General features: G+C 41.4%; 1 protein-coding gene across 4 annotated transcripts in view; it reads left to right on the forward strand.

Moving 5' to 3' along the window:
* The window catches only part of SMAD1 (SMAD family member 1), a 43401-nt gene extending 37148 nt beyond the window's left edge, over positions 1-6253 (forward strand). For all 4 annotated transcript variants that reach the window (XM_063156729.1, XM_063156731.1, XM_063156730.1 and 1 more), the window contains exons 5-7: positions 968-1189; positions 3207-3463; positions 4858-6253. In XM_063156729.1, the coding sequence (XP_063012799.1) occupies positions 968-1189; positions 3207-3463; positions 4858-5001 (623 nt within the window). In that variant the 3' untranslated portion in view covers positions 5002-6253. The remainder of the gene's footprint in view (positions 1-967; positions 1190-3206; positions 3464-4857) is intronic.
* The last annotated feature ends 7450 nt before the right edge of the window (positions 6254-13703 follow it).

Genomic DNA, 13703 nt, shown 5'->3' on the forward strand with positions numbered 1-13703 from the left:
GTTCAGAAGTTTTGCCACAGTGATATAGGATGTGTTATCCTGCGCTTGATTATTTGCCACCTTTTGTATCTACTGTGTACTGCTGGTTTGAGGGGGATTTTTGGTTTTTTGTTTCTGTAACAGAAACTCATAGTGGTGTGATCTATGAACAGAGGAAAATATGAACACTAATCTTAGTTGATTGATATCAGTAAAATCTTGGAGCTGGAGCTGGAGAAGGAAACCTCTGGCCAGAAAAAACAAGTTTTCCCATATTACCAGTCTGATTTTCATTTTAGCACTTTGCCCTGTAGTAGGATCTGCACAATTGGTGTTTCAGCAGCAAGTCCAACTTTTCTAATCTTAGTAGTGAAATAGTGTCCTTCATTTAAAAGAAGGCACACATAAAGCAACCACAACCCCTCAGTAGCCTCTTTTTATTTGGGGCTGCGCTTCATGCATGTTCTGCAGAGAAATATCAATCTCTCTTGGGTTTCTTGAAGTCTCCTACCATTCTCCCAAAAAAACCCAGGAGAAAGACTTGGTCACACTCTGAATGCTGAAAGATTCATCTGCTGACTGTGTATTTAAGCTGCCTTGCTGTACTTCTTTGTAAAGTGAAAAATGGTCTTTGATGAAGTCGTGTGATGCTGTTTCTTCCGGTTGCTATATAACTTTGCAGTAAGTAAACAGGTGACTTGAAGTTAGTAAAATGAACTGAAGTAGAAATACATCTACTGAGTAGGAAAGAAAGCTGAGTTGTAGAGTTGCAGCAAATGGGACAAGGATATTTGGGCACTGCTTGGGATGTGCCCAGGAGCTTCCTATACTTTTCTGTTCATACCTAGTGCCAGCCTTTGTCTCTTCTGAGTCTTAAGTTGAAATTATTTTACTCTGTGTAGCCCGAATCTGCCAGGTTAGGAGTCTTTTCTCCTCAAGCCTGTGTTCCAGCACTGTTGGGCTGTAAGGTTTCCATTGGGCTTTGCAGATGTCCAGGCCGTTGCTTACGAAGAGCCCAAGCACTGGTGCTCCATCGTCTACTACGAGCTGAACAACCGCGTTGGGGAGGCGTTCCACGCGTCCTCCACCAGCATCCTGGTGGATGGCTTCACTGACCCCTCCAACAACAAGAACAGGTTCTGCCTGGGGCTGCTCTCCAACGTCAACCGCAACTCCACCATTGAAAACACCAGGCGGCACATCGGCAAAGGTGAGTTTGGGATGTGGCCATCCATTGGCAAAGGTGAGTTTGGGATCTGGCCATCCATTCTGGGTGGGGGTGCTGTTTCCCGAGACATGACATCTTGGGCCACTTCCAAGAGTGTAAACTGCTCTTCCCGAGCATGTGGGAGAGGTGCTTGTGTTGGTAAACATATAATTTTCTGGCCTAGTCTTATAAACAAAGTATTGTTCCTACCTGGTTTGTAATTACAGGAAGCTTTTACCCTTAATCAATTTTTATTTGCCTGAAGGCTATTGAAATCTAAATTAGAGGTTAAGGCAGTTTGTCTAATGAAATGTCTTGATTTATCTTGATTATTGCTGTATATGGAAATCCAAATTGTGGTTCTTGGCACCAAATGTTTTAGCTAGCCTTAGTTCTAGCATAAATGAGCTATCCTAACATGTATTTTGGGAGATAACCTGCTAAAACAGTTTATTCCAAATGCATTTTTCACAGGCTGGTGATTCTTTCAGTGGGAATTTTGTGCTTCCACTCTGTGTCTGTGTCTCAGCAAAAGAGAAAATCTTCACCTTTATGCCTGACTATTTAATATAGTCCTCTTTTCTGAGAACTCACCTGTAATGCAAATGGCAGGCAAAGCTGAGTGGGCCTGCAGTGGGCCATTCCTAAAAGGCACATTTTTTAGGTATTTACATTTTTGGTAAACTGTAAATTTTCTGAGACAGTTGAGGGTTCAGCATGCCTAAGCAGTGCGGTAGATGTGCCAGTTCTTGAAGAGGAGAAAAAAACTGAAGCTGAAAAGAACTATCAGATCCTAAAGTCTGAGCCCCCAGTCTGGAGAGCTTTTCTCTTCATGGGAACTTGTGCAGCTCTCAGTAGTGCACCACACCTGTGTTGTGCCACTCAAGTGTTAATACTTCTTCCTTCTTTTCCTCCCCATCCATCTTCCCAAGTATCAGGATATTTATTTAACACCTCATTCATTTTTCCTGTTAGGAGCAACCCAGCTGCAGGCAGAGTTCTGCTGAAGCACTTAACTGCGTGTGTACCAAAGCAGAGCGTGGGAGAGACAAGGATGCAGTTCAATAAGTAAAGGTGTACAAGTAATGGTGATGTAGAACTGTTAGTCTTTGAGAAAGGAGGAGTAAATCCCAAACTTGAAGACATAGCCATAAATGTTTTTGCAGATCAGGTGGGAGTATGTATCTACCCACACAGTCAGTGGCAAAATCTTACATGACAGAGCACAGTCAAGGCTTTTTTACTGGACTGCAGTCGAGTTTTCTATTCTCCATGTTCACTTCTGTGATTTGTGACATTGTGGGAGGTTTAAGTAGCAAATAAACCATTTTTAAACACAGAAGGTAAATTTTCTTGCTTTCTCAAAACCTTTAGAATTGACTCCTACTGACACAAAGGTTCTCTGTATGTTACTTTTTTGGGGCTTTGCTGCTGTGGATGACAGGTGAAGGAGCAGGCATGAGATGGGGAGAGGACTGTAAAATTGGTGTGTAGCCTCATTTGGCAGATAGGTCTGAGGAATGCAAAGGCCTTTTTTTCCCCACCTAGCTTTCTGGAATTAAAGCTAGCTGACAAAACTGAGGCTACCCAAATTACCCAAGACTTTTCCAGAGAATCAAGCTTGGGGCTTCTTCAGCATCTACAAATGATGCAGCAGGTTTCTGCTCTCTCTGCTTGCATTCCCAATTACTGCTTCACTTAAATATAATGAGAAAAAGTTCAAGTGGTCAGGTTGTCCAATGGAAGGCATCAAAACTACTGTGCTTGCTAGTTTGGTGTTGTTGAATATACAACGTTGATTTCCCATACATACATACATACATACATACATACATACATACATACATGCATACATACTCTTCTTTCAGATTGCCTGCTGATGAAAGAGAAAAGTAGAAATGAAGACAGATGATACTCTGATATGTAATTAAGGTTTATCTCGTTGAACAGAAGCCTATCTCTGTGGAGACAGAGCATGAAAGCAGACACAGAGTGTGAATTTGCCACCTTCTCCTCACAGGTGTCCATCTGTACTACGTTGGAGGGGAGGTGTACGCTGAGTGTTTGAGCGACAGCAGCATCTTTGTGCAAAGTCGGAACTGCAACTACCACCACGGCTTCCATCCCACCACGGTCTGCAAAATCCCCAGTGGCTGCAGTCTGAAGATTTTCAATAATCAAGAGTTTGCTCAGCTCCTGGCTCAGTCTGTGAACCATGGCTTTGAGACAGTGTACGAGCTTACTAAGATGTGCACTCTCCGGATGAGTTTTGTAAAGGTATGTGAGCAATTTGCTTGAGATTATTTTGTAAGGAAAGTAATTTTTTTTTTAATGCAGTAATGCATTTTGAATGGTCCAGTAAGTCCCTTCATCAGCCTACTAATGGCTGTTAATTTTAAGGATGGAATTGCTCATTAAGTCTGACAGATCTTAGTGAAATTAAGTATTTGTGGACAGAAAACCATCTGACCCACATACTTAGAAAGCTTGAGGTGACTTACAGAAGATGTTTCTTCACATAAGTCCTCTATATCTTGACCAGCAACTCCCAAATTAGGACCTGCAGTCATTATTTAGAATAATATGCATACCCTTCTATTCTAGAAATGCATGCAAGGTCAGGATTTGTGATGTGGCTGTTGTATGAGTGTCAGCATAGGTACTGATATGAAAGGGCTTGTCCTTAAATGAAAGTAATCAAAGATTACTTTACAAATGAAGATAGTGATATGCTGCAGTTGTCTCCATGATGGGAGGATGAGAGCTTTCAGATATGTTAAGACAGGGGTTCCTAAAATGAAATAGGCTGTTTACAGCTCTGCATCCTACAGCCTAAACAGTCAAACAGGACCTCTTGTGTATTGGAGTTGCACTGCACAGTGTTCAGAGCTGCTGCCAGCTGTGCTGGGAGCTGGGAAATCCCTTCATTAGTGTTTAAACTAATACAGAGCAGAGCAAACTGTACCTGCAGATGTCGTCTTCTCTTCAGATCTGCCCCAAAAATGGTTCACTTACCAAATACAAATTTTGAATGCTTTTAAATATCTCTTCATATCTTTGGTAATTACTGTAACAGAATCAGGTATGAGCTGAAACAAAACCTGTCTTAAGTAGAGAAACAGCCTGATGGGGGATGACTATGGCCTCTTTCTCCAAGGAGGAATGCTTCTGACTTACTGCTCAGTTTATCATCCCCATCCTGAGAATGATACTTTGGTTCTTGTCAGACAGATGCCTCACCCCCATTTCCACATCAGTCTTATCACCTCATCTTTTAATTTTTTGATCTGTTTGGCAGCATTTCCACCCAATTTGTTCTATTTTCAGTCTTGGCAGAGAAGATTTGAATATCCCCCTCTTCAGAGGCTTTATAGGGACCTCAGGCAGCTGGCAGTGATGTATGGGGAAATTCTGCACTGCTACAGATTTTGTCTTTAAAGATTTCCATTCCAAGAGATCTGAAATGATACTTTTCCACATTTATAATTTTTTTAGCTTCTGATTTGTTTGTTGAAAAGTGGTAATAGTTGGTGGGTGCTACGGGTGCTGTGCCACCCTGCTGATAATGACTGTTGAAAGCTATTTTGGTAGGAAGTACACTTTTCATATATTTAGTATTATATTATAAAGTGATTTGTTTTTTCTTTCCCCACTTATGATTCTATTTCCAGGGCTGGGGAGCTGAATATCATCGCCAGGATGTAACGAGCACTCCATGCTGGATAGAGATACATCTCCATGGTCCCCTTCAGTGGCTGGATAAAGTACTTACTCAGATGGGCTCTCCTCATAATCCTATTTCTTCAGTGTCTTAAAAGGTCCCAAGCTCCTGCATTTTGGAAACAGTTGAGCCTTGCATGTACTTGAAAGATGTATGAGTCAGACACACGTTTTTATTTTTTTTCCCCCCTCAGCTGGCAACAGCTGAAAAAGAGCCATGAAAACACTTGACTTCTGTGACCAACTGCTGGGTTCAGAAAACAAAGATAAATAAACCCCTTTGACATACTGTTGGTATAAAGAATTTTAGTTTACATTGTAATGTACTGTTGTGGAGTTGATTTACAGGGCTTAGTACAAGAGAGACAACAGAGCCAAAGCCAAACTCAGTGTGCTGGACAGAGTTCCCGAAGGATTTTCCTGCAGCCATCACTTTTAAGGTTCTCCTTCCTTACATTCAGCACTCACTGGTTCCCCCCATGTCCTCTGGAGCTGAGAGTGGATGTTGGCCAAGTCTGCTTCTTGCAGCCTCTCTTCAGTACTTCTTGGAAACACTACACTGATGGCTGCTGTTCTCTTTCAAAGTAAAAGAAAGCATAAGGTTTAATCTCAATAACTGTGTGCTATCTCTGAAATTGTGTCCTGACCATACTGCTGTAAGAATGTTAGGTATGTTCTTTTGCTAAATGTATGTACGGTGCATTTGAAAGTTTAGAAATTAATTAGATTTAGCCATAAAGGAATTAGGAATATTTGAATGGGGGGAGGTGGGAGTGGGAGGGGAAAATGACAGCTGAAATGTAGAATATATTGTAAACATAGCGTGTTAGTTTAAACTGAGGTCTGAATTTTGTTGTGCATTTTGTTTTCATAGTGGCTTCATCTTGTTAGTTCTGACTATTTTTGCCTCTTCTTTTTCCCCCAAAGCAATTGTGCAGCTTCTTTTACCCATGAAGAGGACAAAATTATTAATTACTGCAGTTTGAAGGCTGTAGCTCTATGTATTTCAAGACAAATTTGTACAGAGTGCTCTTTAACTATTGAGCAGTTTTATACAGTTTATGTAACAAAAGTAGGCTTTTAATTTTGTGAGAGAATCTTGTTTTGCCAAACCTAGTAACTGTTAATTGTCTGGAGAAGTTCAGTATCCCTGTGGGGGTCTATTTCAAACTTTAAAAAATATATATATTTTTAATTTTTTTTCTGCTTGGTTTATTTTCTTCTCTTTGCTCTTTTATATTCATGTAAGCTGTAGTACTTTCAAGTACTTTTATTCCAAAACTAGTGGGTCCTCTTTACTGGAAATTTTGAATAAAACCTGTTGTTACTGCTTACATTTGATTAAAACCTTGTCTTGTCCACTTCTTAGCAGACTCTTAACAAGCCAGATAAAGGTGTGGTCTTGGAGGAGGAACAACTAGAAATGAAGATGTGCTGAGCTTAGATGTAATGATTAGTACAGGTTAGTAGCCCTGCTAAACTCAGGAGCAAGGGGAGGCTGAGCAGCAGAGCTCAGTGTGTGTTCAGCCAGACACAGAATGCATCTGTCTGTCTCTGTAATGACTAACTGAGTGGTAGCCCTTTTTGGAGTATGAGTCAATGCCACCTTTTTCTCTTCTTTTTTCCTTTTTTCTTTTTTTGGTGGTTTTCTTAAAGTTAATTCCACAGCTTGGCTCAGTATATACATTTTTTTAAATTAGAAAATTAAAAGTTCTCTGCTTGCTCAGGGGAAAAATCCATAATGTACAAGTTCCCTATTGAGAGGAACCTGCTGCTTTTACATACCAAGAAAATAACAGGTTTTTTGGTTTCTTTTCAGATTCAGTTTGACATATCTTTTTCATAAAGAAGTGATCATAGCACAAATGTAAGTCTTAAAAATATATAAAATTTAGAGATGACCAAAAAGTGGAAGAATGCTGTTGGCTGCTCAGGCACTGCCTTTGTTTTTGATATCTTCAGCCCCTGCTACATAAACTCCCAGCTGTTCCCAACAGTTTCATTGCTTTTTATGGAATGCAGCTGTGAGGTAGTGACTTCTTTTTTAATTAGTGCTGTAACCATCCATCATGCCGGTCTTAAGGAGTGTTTCTACTTGGATGTTTTCCTATTTGGATGATCCTGTGCAAGTTTTGATAAACTTTGAAAAAGCGTTGGAGTAAGAAAAGACAGTTTTATGTTGTGACTGCTTTGAATGTTGCTGTCTTTTATGTTTTGGACTGTAATGCCTCTCTGTTTTCCCTAAATAGGGATTGAAATTAGAAAATAGTAGCTCTGCAGTGCTTCAGAAACTTTCAGCAGTAATCTGAATTAAGTGGGACATGCAGGATCCCAGTTTTTCTGAGTCCTTTCTGTTGTTAGTTTTTCTATAACACTGTTGAAGTGCTGGGTACATAATATTTTCATTATCTGTTCTCCAGCTTTTTGCTTGTGGTGTGGGGATATTAGGTGCAAGGAAAAAGTGTACCTTCATATGAGGGCACAGAATGTCTCAGCTGCACTTCATTAAATGAGATGAGTGGATTGGAGTAGCACCTGAGACTCTCAGGTGCTTTTGTCTGGGTTAATTTCTTTTCACAGTACTGGAATGGGGCTGGTTTGGATTTGTGCTGGAGACAGTGTTGATAACACAGGGATGTTTTCCTTACTGCTGAGCAGGGTTTGCACAGATCCAAGGCTTTTCTGCCTCCCCCCCCACCTGTGAAGAGACTGGGGGTGCACAAGGAGTTGGGAGGGGACCCAGCAGGGGCAGCCAACCCCAGCTGACCCAGCATACATCCTGTGACATATGGAGTCATGCTCAGCATGTAAAATGGGAAGAAGGAAGGAAGGAAGGAAGAAAGGAGGGTGTTTGGAGTGATGGAGTTGTCTTCCCACATTACAGTTATGTGTGATGGTGCCTGGATTTCCTGGAGATGGCTGAACAACCTGCCTGCTTATGGGAAGTGGTGAATGAATTCCTTGTTTTGCTTTGCTTGTGTGTGCAACTTTTGCTTTGCACATTAAATTGTCTTTATCTCAACCCACAAGTGTTTCTTACTTTCACCCTTTCAATTTTCTCCTCCATCCCACCTGGGGTGAGTGAAGGAGCAGCCAGTGAGTGGTGATTAGTTACCAGCTGGGGCTAAACCACAACAGACTAACAGCCAGAAACACAGGAGGTAGGACAGAACTCACCTGGGAAGAAGCAACTGCTGGCTTCAGGCTGCTGTGAAAACTTTTGGATCATTTTGAAGAAGTCTTCCTTCTGATTTGCCCTGCTTTGGATAGTTGGAGTCAGAAAGCTTTTAAAGGCAAATGACAAGAATGAAAGGAAAAAGAGTTTCTTGATGACCTCTCACAAAACAGAGAACATTGAGAACTAAAAACACGGACAGAGCCTACAGTGTCAGCTCTGTAACCAGGTAAGTTCCTGTTGCTTATTTGGTTTTATTTCCTCATAGTTTCCTCCATTTAATCTCCTGAACAAGAGTTAAACACAGAAGACACTACTTAAAAGCCAAGACAAGTCTCTGTTAGGAGAAACTGAAAAGACAGGTATATCTGTATTGAGGAAAAGCAGTATACGTGGACACAAATAATTCCATGGAGCTGAATGTGTTTCAAAATCTCTGCTTCGGCTTTTGAGTGCTGGAAATCAAATAATTCTCCCTGAATGGAGATGACTTTTTAATCATTTAGGAGGATCTGGTGAACTCTTAAAAGGTTTGTTGAAGGCTAAGAGAGGTAGTCATGCTTACCTGTATGGGTTTAGGAAGGTATGGAAAAAAATAATTAATGTTTTATCATATCCTGTATCGTAATCATGGGCCTGATCTTTTAATGCTTGCTAATACCAGACACCTGGTATTGCTGTCTACTTTGCTAAAGCCATTTGCTGCTAAGTCACTGCTCTTGCTACTGTACCTATTGTCCTTTATTGTCTTAAGACAACTACAGCTGTCTTTTTTAGCCTCTAAGCAATACAGGTGTGAGTATCATTATTTGAAGAGAACAAATCAGTGTAGAAGTGTCTGAAATTGATATGGACCTTTCTTGCTGTGCCTATCTCCCTGACTTTTCCTTTGCCTTGTCCCACTCTAAGGTGGGACAAGGTGTCTTTGATGGACACTTTGGAAGTTAGCTGTGTTTTGGTGCTCTCTTTAGTAAATGCTGATGTTTTGTTCTGTGAAGCACACTGTAGCCTCTTAGTGTGCTCCTGAGATTTGTGATTCATGGCCATGAACTGGCAATCACCTTTTTCTGGATGCTTGCCTAGATATACAACATAACTCCACCATCACCAGCAGTGGTGGAGCAGTACATTTTTACATGCATCATCTCACAGTTCATTTTCTTCAATACATTTGTGATTCTGTGCAGGAGGGAAGGGAAAATGGCTTGTATTTTCCTCTGGCCCTCTCTGTCCTTGGCTTAACTCAGTGAAGAGAGAAACCCGTGCCATGTTGTCCTTCAGGGGATGTTCTCTCCTCTCTGCTCCTTAAGCACCCCTCACTGACTTCTATATTCTTGATAACTTTCCTTGTTTTTTTGAACTCTGCAAATTGCTTTTTGTCATCTCCAGGAGGTGCTGCCCCTGTGCCACTGTGGGTCATGTGTCTGTATGTCTTCATGTGCTGGGAGCTGCTGAGGCAGAGGGCTCTGGTTCCCCACTTTTGTTCAGTTTAATTGAGGTGTCTGACAGGTGGCTCCTGTTTCATTCACCCCACCTGCAGTCCCTTCAGTTGGGAGGGCTGTGTCCCCTGGGCTGTGTGGTGAACTGTTTTCATGAGGCAGGTGTGATGGAGAGGCAGCCTCCTGATCAAAGCCTGCTGCAAACACAGAAGTGGCTCCAGTAAAATTGACAATGCTTACATCCACTGGGCTTGATGTGGTTACAGAGCTGAGTGGGTCTGCTGCAGGGAATGGACAAGATGGGTACAGCTTTTGTGCAGGTCTGATGAATGCCTTGCAGTTAAAAATGATCCTCAGTGTATGCTGTTAATTGATCTTGTGCAACTGAAGTAGTCAAAAGTAATGTCAAACAAACCCCCAAATTTTACAAACAGTCCAAAAGTCTGGAATTTGATTCAATCATCTTTAAGGAATGTTAAGAATTTTTTATTCTAATGTGTGCAGATTGATCATTTTTTTTAAGACTTGGCTTGTAATTTCCCCTTTTTATCCTGCCGCTAAGGCATAAATTGAATGTTCTGTATGTTCTCTTCATGATCCTGCCAGATCATCTGAGACTCTAAATCTTTAAAGCTCAGAGGAGGCTGCTGTAGTTTAATTTTGAAGAAGTAAACACTGTCACTTGCTCCAGATTGTAGACAGGAGTTAAGATATCTCATAGCAGTGATAAAGACCTGTGACTTACAGTTGTGTACTACAGTAAATATGAGCAATATTTATATTACAGGCTTGCTTTGCTCAGAGTTTGCTTTATGTGGAGTGGTCACTTGCTGAGATGTGCTGGGAGAGCACAGTTTGCTTTTGTAAAACAGATTCTGATTTTCCTGTTGCAGCTTTCCCCAATGTCCCTGTAACATGTAAAAACATTCTTTTCTATAAAGAAAAATGGTGTGTATAACTTTGCCTTCCCCTTTCTCCTAATATAACTTTGAACTTCTCGGTCTGCTGTTCCTTTAGATTACTGAGCAGAGATTAGAAAAAGCAGGAGAATGAGACTGGATGTGTGCAGTGCTGCAGTAACACTTCACTGTTTTTTTGGTGCACTTGGTTCTTGGCAGGAGAGCAGGGTCTGTCTCATCTCTGAGCCCTTCACTTCTGCCTTCTGTTGATACTTTAGGGATTGGTAATCCTGAGTGTTTTCAGATATACATGTGGAGACTGAAAGATGGCTGCTGTCCCATCAGATATTTCTCCAAGTTTGTGGACCAGTCTCCTCAAGTCAAAATCACCATAGGCCATAGTGTTGGCAACAGCACTATTTAGAAACTGGATCCAAGCATGGCTTCATTTTGAACATGATTCAGCCAATGGTTTGACTACAAACGCTTTTCAAACCTCTCAAACACAGCTTGATCCCTCTGTATGCTGGATTTGGGCCATGCTGTTTTCTCAAGCAGCACAGAAAGAAGCTACCTTGATCTGCATGCACTGGAGACTCAAAACTTCAAGAACTGGGTTTTTATCTTGTGCTAAGAGAGCAGTTCTGTAAATAGCCTTTCATGGGGTAGCTTTTAATTGCAGTGTGGGGTTTCTTTGTATCCCTACTGCTAATGTTTGATATGGCTCTAATTCAGAATACACTCTGGGCACTGGGGCCATTCCATTTTCTGACCCACTGTGTTGCTCTTGGTCTTTCAGGAATCACATCATTGCCTCAGGTGTCCCTGTGATTTCCCCAGGTCACAGAAGCAAGTTTGAACAGATAAAGTGGTAGATCTTTGGTTGAATTTGATCTTACACTGATAGAAAGCAGCTTACAATTAAAATATTAAACCACTGAACTCTCTAGGAATTGACCATTTTCAAAAAGGAAAGCACTGGGATGTCTTAATGTTGGCAAGGGCATGTACAGCAGTCTGATCTGTCACCTCAAGGTGGGAGCCTCAAGTTTGGGGACCCTGATTTGGCAGTGTGTACTTTGAGTGAGGGGCCATCCATTCCCTCACAGGATCTGTTGGCACCATCGAGCCCCAGATGGATCCATACTGTGCACAATCCCCAGAAGCACTGGAAAAAGATCCATGTGAGGAAGTACAGGAACTGCCCAATTCTGTGCCAGCAGCAGTGGGTGGGTGACAGGGGTGTGGCAGTGCCACTACAGGGAACAATCCCAAGCATGGTCAGACCTGGAACTTTGCAGCTGAGTGAATATGGAGGTTGGTCTTGAATGTGAGCATTTTGTTGGATAAAATGGGGGAAAGGATCCTGACCACACTATGAGTGTTCTTGTTGTATTTGGTGTTTATTTCACTGTTGTTTCAGAATTGTCTGGGTGCTCTTGCACTATTGTTCCTTTGATAGTAAGGTGGATAAAATAATACAAAGAATATGTGGGCTTTCCTCTTTTTTGTCCATATTCTGGTCACCCCTTGTGTTTTGTAAAACATTACTGTGTCTCCTTGTGTTGAGAATTACCACGGCCTGACACAGGTGGGATATACAAGAAGCCCAGTCAAAATTAATTCTCTACAACTGTATCTGAAATGCCTGAAAAATGTGACGTTGCCCAGCACATAGACAGGAAACAGCCCTTGTAAGGGACTGAGTATAGCTGAAAGCCTAAGCCAAGTAACATCTCCATCTGGGAACCTTTCAGTGCCACACAAGTTTGGAAAACGTGGTTGTGACTGGCTTCCACATGTGGGATGAATGGCTGGTACCAGATGTTGCCTTACACATCCAACTCTTTTTCTCTAAATTCCATCTGAGACACAAATGTTCTATCTGCAGCACTTGTGGGTGAAAGCCTGCACATGTGAAGGTTTTGGTGTTTGCACAGGAACAAGGCTGGACCTGCACCACTGGAAGCAGGGTCAAGGTTTCTCTGGTCATCAGAAGTTTCTGATGACAGTAAGCAGTAAAAACCTGAGTGGTAGCAAATTAAATATGCAATTGTCAGAGATGGAATGCAGTGTACTTCTAAGGGATGGCTAGTATGTCTGTGAAAGCTGGCCTCATTTCCTCCAAAAGGACACCATGGAATGTAACAATAGACTGATGATATCCTCCTAGGGCATATGTAATAATTAGGCACTCTTAATTTCCATCTTTTCAAATTTATGGGCCCGTGTCTGGTTTTAGTTTTCCAAATGCAGAAGCAGAAGCTCCTTGTGAAGTTTCTACCTCTCAGTACTTGTGCCTGCTCCCTCCTTCCACAGCCTTTCTTCCTCCATGCTTACAGAAGTTTGGAGAGCACAGTAAAAGGGCTGGTTACTGAAAAAAGTAGAGTATAACTTCATGTGATACCATGAGAAGATACTTAGTGTACACCTGGAAAACAAGCAGTTGTGTGGGGGTATTTTAATTTCTGTTGTTGGGCATTTTTCAAGTATCCTGTTTATTTTTTGTGGATTTTTTAGAAATACAACTTCCACAGTACAAGTCTGAGATGGTTAACCTGGTATTGCAGGTTTGTTACTCAAGTACAAATTATAGAATTGTAAATAATTTGAATATCCCTTTTTTAGAGAAGGCACATCCTGTAAGATAATATTCCTACTTTTAAGGAATAGTTTTGGTTGGGTTTTTGTGTTTTGTTTTTCTGGAAAGCTGGATGAAAACAGGTGAGAAATTTAAGTCCTCATACCTGCAGAGGAGGAGTACAGGGATCTGCTTCACTTTCTTCCCTTCCACCTCCCTGAAATGAATTATTCTTCTGTAGTTTTATGGGAGGAAAGGGAAAAATCTGGAGGGACTTGCTCCATGTGGTTTCCCTCTGGCTAAAGCTGACCCAGCCACAGGGAGAGATCTCACAATGGAACAGATGCTGTATTCTTCAGATGAATTATGAATTTCAGCCTCTGAAAGGATCAATCTAAAAGCTGGAGGGCTGTGAGGGGAAGGAAAATAACTTTGAAAAACTAAAACATCACTTTGGGTGCATAAAGATATGTGAGAAATTCTTTCAGGAATGCTGCATTAGAAGCGTATTTGTGCCTTGTACATGTACTGCACATGCAGAAGTGCAGTAAATGCTGGTCAGATGAGGGGCTGGCTGCATAGTGCATCCTTTCCGTGGTGTATGGGCTTTGTCTAGGACTAAAGTTTAATTTAGAAGGCATTTTGCAGTTTCCCTACATACCCTGTTCCACATATTAATCACTTTTGTAGTTAGAATGTTTCT

The sequence above is a fragment of the Melospiza melodia genome, chromosome 5 (genome assembly GCF_035770615.1).
Source record: "Melospiza melodia melodia isolate bMelMel2 chromosome 5, bMelMel2.pri, whole genome shotgun sequence".
Lineage (NCBI taxonomy): Eukaryota > Metazoa > Chordata > Aves > Passeriformes > Passerellidae > Melospiza > Melospiza melodia.